General features: G+C 33.5%; 1 protein-coding gene across 1 annotated transcript; it reads left to right on the top strand.

Annotated features, from left to right (window-relative positions):
• Window positions 1-3,990: 3,990 nt before the first annotated feature.
• LOC145036836 (cold shock protein 2-like) lies at window positions 3,991-5,121 on the top strand. Its single transcript, XM_078985333.1, has one exon. It carries the CDS (start codon window positions 4,130-4,132, stop codon window positions 4,922-4,924), a length of 795 nt encoding a protein of 264 aa, XP_078841459.1. The 5' UTR covers window positions 3,991-4,129; the 3' UTR covers window positions 4,925-5,121.
• The last annotated feature ends 218 nt before the right edge of the window (window positions 5,122-5,339 follow it).

Genomic DNA, 5,339 nt, shown 5'->3' with positions numbered 1-5,339 from the left:
TGGTATTCGACAATATAACTCTTTCAAAGTCTTTTATCTTAATCTCTTTAAGATCCTTGAAAATTAATGTAATTTTACTTAATATTTTTAAGTTGTCATGATCTATCTATATAAATGTTTATTCTAAGAATCAGTATGTCGACTACATATAAGACTATGAATGTTACTATGCTCCCACCATCTTTGTAGAAAACATAAGAGTCTTACTGATTTATAATTAAATCACAATGTGTAATTATCTTATAACAAAGATGATTCTTACTTTGAGATGTTAGCTTAAATCTTGAAAAAAAATTCATTCATGTATGTTCTCTCCTCTAAAATCTCACTTACTCTTTACATTCATAAAATATCGAGGAAGATTAATCAAGCCCACACTTGATAATCATACACGAATACATCTGTATTAGTTTCTAATCAACTATTAAGTAGATTCAACAATAGTTGAAAACTTGCTAGTTCCAAATTATGATGCATTTAACTTATAGATCTTTAGCTCTTAAAGTTCCAAATTTCTCCCACTTAGAAAAAGAAATTTCTAATCACTTGGCTTATGGAATGAAAATTAGTGGGCTTAGTAGAAACTTCATTCTAAACAATCATTTAGGATAATCTACATCAATACAGTTAGTAGATGCTAGAGTGGTTAAGCTTATTCTCTAACATAAGCTCTATAACTCCATACCCTTTAGATAAGGATAAACCATTACATCCATAGTCCAATAAAAGTATTTAATCCACTTGTTTGGTTGTAAAATATAAATATTCAATATATATTTGTTGCAGTCAGCATAATTCCAAAAAATTTATAAAGTAAATAGTTCCTTTTAAAAACATCATATAATAGACTGAATGATCTATTTTATCATCTTCAAAGACATGTAATATCGACATTTAGCTAATGGCTAGGTGAACTTATCCCACTAGATAATATGAACGCTACCTCAAATATCAAAAGACAGATCCAAGTGAACAGGTGATCCTGTGCCACACGAACCATACTAATGACAAGTGAGTGTTTTTGACGGAATGAGTTGTGAATCGATTCCACAACTCCTAAGATGTTCCTACAAGAAGAATTGGTTTACAAAAAACCTTTTTCTTTATCACAAAAAAAGTTTAACGAGGTCTCATTAAGTGGTATTTCAACCTTCACTATGAGACAGTTTGAGCAAATCAAAAGTTTCAACAATAATGAACAAAAGTTATCAGTGAAATTGATTAAGTATCTATCACCAAATCCATTCAAGGATTGAAAGTATTACATACATCACTTGTGCATAATTCTTTGTCAAAAAAGTTTGTTCTTTAACTACTAATAGATAAAGACACTTATGAATCATCTTCCCATATAAATAGGATTCATAGATATCAAATGAATCAACTCATCTGCCTTAAAAAAATTCCATCCTTTTGAAGTTGATATATATGTTTCATATTTATATAGTTATGATAATTATGACATAGATAAGTTTCAATCAAATATCATTTGATATTTAGGTGGTATGATTAGAACTATCAATTTAATGAAAGCTTATAGATTTACTTAATAATTAACATTATGAGAAAATATTCTTTAGCACAATACATCGTTTCAAAACATGAATGTGAACATCCATTAAACAATAAACAAATCTAGATTTATTCATAAATTAGAACTATTACATGTCCCTATAAGAAGGTACAAAACATCTATTGTTTAAATAAAGACTATAACATCACTTGTTATATCTTTAGCATGAAATGTCATTCGTTTGTAATTAGTTGATTATTTTCTCCAATCATCAAAACATAATATGAACTATTAGTGTCACCTTGAGTATAACAGACTCAAGTGAATGACTGAAAATAAATAACTTTATCATACAGATATTTGAAGTCTTGTATAAGTCATACAACTTCAACTCGATAAGATTAGAGAAGCAATTACTCTTTCAATGTCCATTTTCTTCTATAATAGAAACAACATTAATCATTTAAATCCTTTCTTAGTTTATGGGTTTATGTTGTATTTTCCTTAATTGAACTATCAATCTATTTGAGTACATAATCTCTTAGACTTCCACTATTCAATGCTTAAACAAACTTGAAACACTTTCTACTGCTAATTGAATAGCTGTTTTACTTGATGAGACATCTGACATGTTTCATAATTATCCAAGGCTTTCTGCAAGTCAAGGTTAATGACTCCAGTATGATGTAAGACACATCAATATCATCATAATAATATTTCCATCAAAGTATCATGATCAGACTGACTGGCTTGCAGAGGTTGTTTAGGTATGGGATCTTTCAGTATATATAATTTCTATTTATGCTAAAGGTAGAACCTCAAGATATTATACCAATTATAGAAATTATAATCATCAAATGTTACTGTCTCTTGATGTTCAACAGAAGAAAGATTTTTCAGGGCATAAGTGTATTAATTGTAACATCCATAAAATTCATGAATAATTTAAACTTTTAAAACAATCTATAAATCATTATTTTTTATAAAATATTTTTTAAAACATGTTTAATAGCAGAGTTTCCCAAAATCATATAACAAAACACGAGGAGGTGTACGATCATGCATTCGCCTTCCCGCGATCCCCTGAGGTACCTGAAACATAACTTAAAACTGTAACCCCAAAGCTTAGTGAGTTCCCCTCAAAATACCAACACAAAACAAATAGCACATATACAATAACAACATGCAATGGCTCCACAACTAATAGAATGGATTAGCCCTGAGCCCACAACATAAGTTTAGCTTTCCCTTAGCCCATAGCTTATGTCTAGCTTGCTCCCCGACCAGATCAATCCTCAGACTGAATACCAATGAGCCCTTAGTACGAGTCTGGCATGCCTTTCCCGGCCCTTAAATCGTATCTGGAATGCTCATGAGCCCCCAATATAAGTCAAACATGGTCAAAATCAAAGTCAACGGGCCAAAACCACTAAACCAACTGAATCAATTTCTGGTTTGTTTCAATTTTTAAAATTAAAATCATATACTTATATATATATATATATATATATATATATATATATATATATATATATATATATATATATATATATGTAAAGTATTAAATATAATATATATGATATTAACTTGCAATGAATACGTTTCTTCCTTTTTTATTTTAAAGCTTTACATTAAAAGATATTTAGACCCATATGCAATCTCTAATCAAACTCCAACATTGAGTTTAGATCTGTATACAAGATAAACTCAAAAATCAAAAAGAAAAAGTCTCAATACTTGAACTAAAGAATAAAAAGCTGAGGATGATGTTTTGAAGGTTGATGAAGCACATCTAATGGAAAGCGTGATTGTGCTTGTTCTAAAATCAAAGATTTTATTGTGGTTTTTTGAGCAAAGAAAATAATGAAGAAAAGATGGAGTTCGAGTTCTTCATCATTGTTTGCAAGATCGAGTTCTTCACAGATGGCTTGTTTAATTCCTAAGATGATTTGTGAAAAAAAGACGGTGATGATTGAGTTATTTGTTGCTAGTAAATACAAACACACACGTAGATAAAACAATAACATATAGTTGGCAAAGATACACCTACGCAAATTATCAGAAAGGAAACCAGTTAATATGTGAGAGTGTGGTAGCCCTAGACATAGCAACCAATTTGGGAGGCATCAATGAGAGAGAGAGAAAGAGGGACTTATTAGTTAATAATTAAATAAAAGAGGGTAATATTATATTTAACAGAAAATAACAATCTTAATCATATGACTTGTGGAAGGTTTGTTTTAAAGGACAATTTATTAAAATAAAAAAAGGTTTTATAAAGACTATTTAAGAAAAAATAAAAACCAAAGAGATGAATTTTATCTTTTGAATATAAGGTTAAAAAAATGATAATAAAATAGATATCTCAATAAAATATAATGATACGTCAAATTAATTTTAAAAGATACCGTATTATAAAATAAAAATACCATAAAATAAAATAAAAAAAGTGAAAAGAACATTATTTTGTGGAGATATGGCATGACCCAATATCGTGAATAAACAGAGCACAAAAGCAGAGGGAACTCAAAAAGGGCTTGTGTGAATTAGGGTTCCATTGACAACACTCTCTTCACAAATCTCACACTCGCTATCAGCTTTCAGCGATCGGCGCCAATGGCGGAGGAAGCATCTACGGGCGTAGTGATTCGGTTCCATGCAGCCAAGGGTTTCGGATTTATCAAGCCAGATGATGGCGGCGATGATCTGTTTGTTCATCAATCCGAGATTCAAGCTGACGGCTACCGTAGCCTCCAGGATGGTCAGAAAGTCAAGTTTCTAGTTGTCGAGAAGAACAATCGGCAACAAGCGGTTAATGTTGCCGCTTTAGATGGATCTACGGGCGACAGAAACCGTAATCGCGATGGATACGGTGGTGGAGGTCGTAGAGGAGGTGGCGATGGATACGGATTTACTCGTGGCGGCGGAGGCGGAGGGTACAATGACGGTGGCGGTTTCAGGGGAAACAATGGTAACGGCGGTGGGTTCAGGAGCGGCGGTGGTGGCGGCGGACGTGAATGTTATAACTGTGGTGGGGTTGGGCATATCGCAAGGGATTGTAGTAGCGGCGCCGGAGCTGGTGGCGGTGGAGGCGGCGGCGGCGGCGGTTGTTATAACTGCGGAGGGTTTGGTCATTTAGCTAGGGATTGTTCTCGCGGACGTGGAGGTAATGGTGGCGGAGGTGGTGGCGGTGGCGGTGGCGGTGGTGGTGGATGCTACACTTGTGGCGAACAAGGGCATATGGCAAGGGACTGTACCTCAGGAGGAGGTGGTGGTGGTGGCGGTGGCGGTCGTGGTTTCTCTAGATCTGGTGGCGGCGGCGGTGGCTTTAGGTCTGGTGGCGGTGGTGGCAACTGCTACCATTGTGGAGAACCTGGACACTTTGCTAGAGAATGCCCAACCAATGCTTGATCAATAAACTAACAAAAGTGTATCCTCGACATTACTATGGGCTTAAGATTTTTGAGGTACATTTGGTTAATTAGTTCTTAGCTTTTCTTTTTTCTTGTTAATTGAACAATACATTGGAAGTCACATTCTAGATCTTGTGTCTTAATCCTATGAATATATTTGGAGGGCTCGTCCTTAATCTCAGTTTTGTTCGTGAACTTTGATGTTTTCTCCTATATTACTTCTCTTGATTATGTTATATCAATCTGGTTGATTCTCTACTTCATGTCTTTATGCAATTCAAGAATTGTTTCCAGTTATATTGGATGATCAACTTTTGATCTTTAGATGTTAATATATATGCTTGTTTAATGGTATTTAGCACAAAGTTTCTGATGTGTTAATGGGGATCTTTCATGAATGTTATTTGAATTTA

Source organism: Lactuca saligna, chromosome 3 (assembly GCF_052625555.1).
Source record: "Lactuca saligna cultivar CGN05327 chromosome 3, ASM5262555v1, whole genome shotgun sequence".
Lineage (NCBI taxonomy): Eukaryota > Viridiplantae > Streptophyta > Magnoliopsida > Asterales > Asteraceae > Lactuca > Lactuca saligna.
Note: the sequence above shows the minus strand (reverse complement) of the source record. Positions and strands in the feature narration are given on the sequence as shown.

Bases quoted from the DNA above. Each gene is read 5' to 3' on its own strand.
- LOC145036836 (XM_078985333.1), top strand. From the start codon at position 4,130: ATGGCGGAGGAAGCATCTACGGGCGTAGTGATTCGGTTCCATGCAGCC.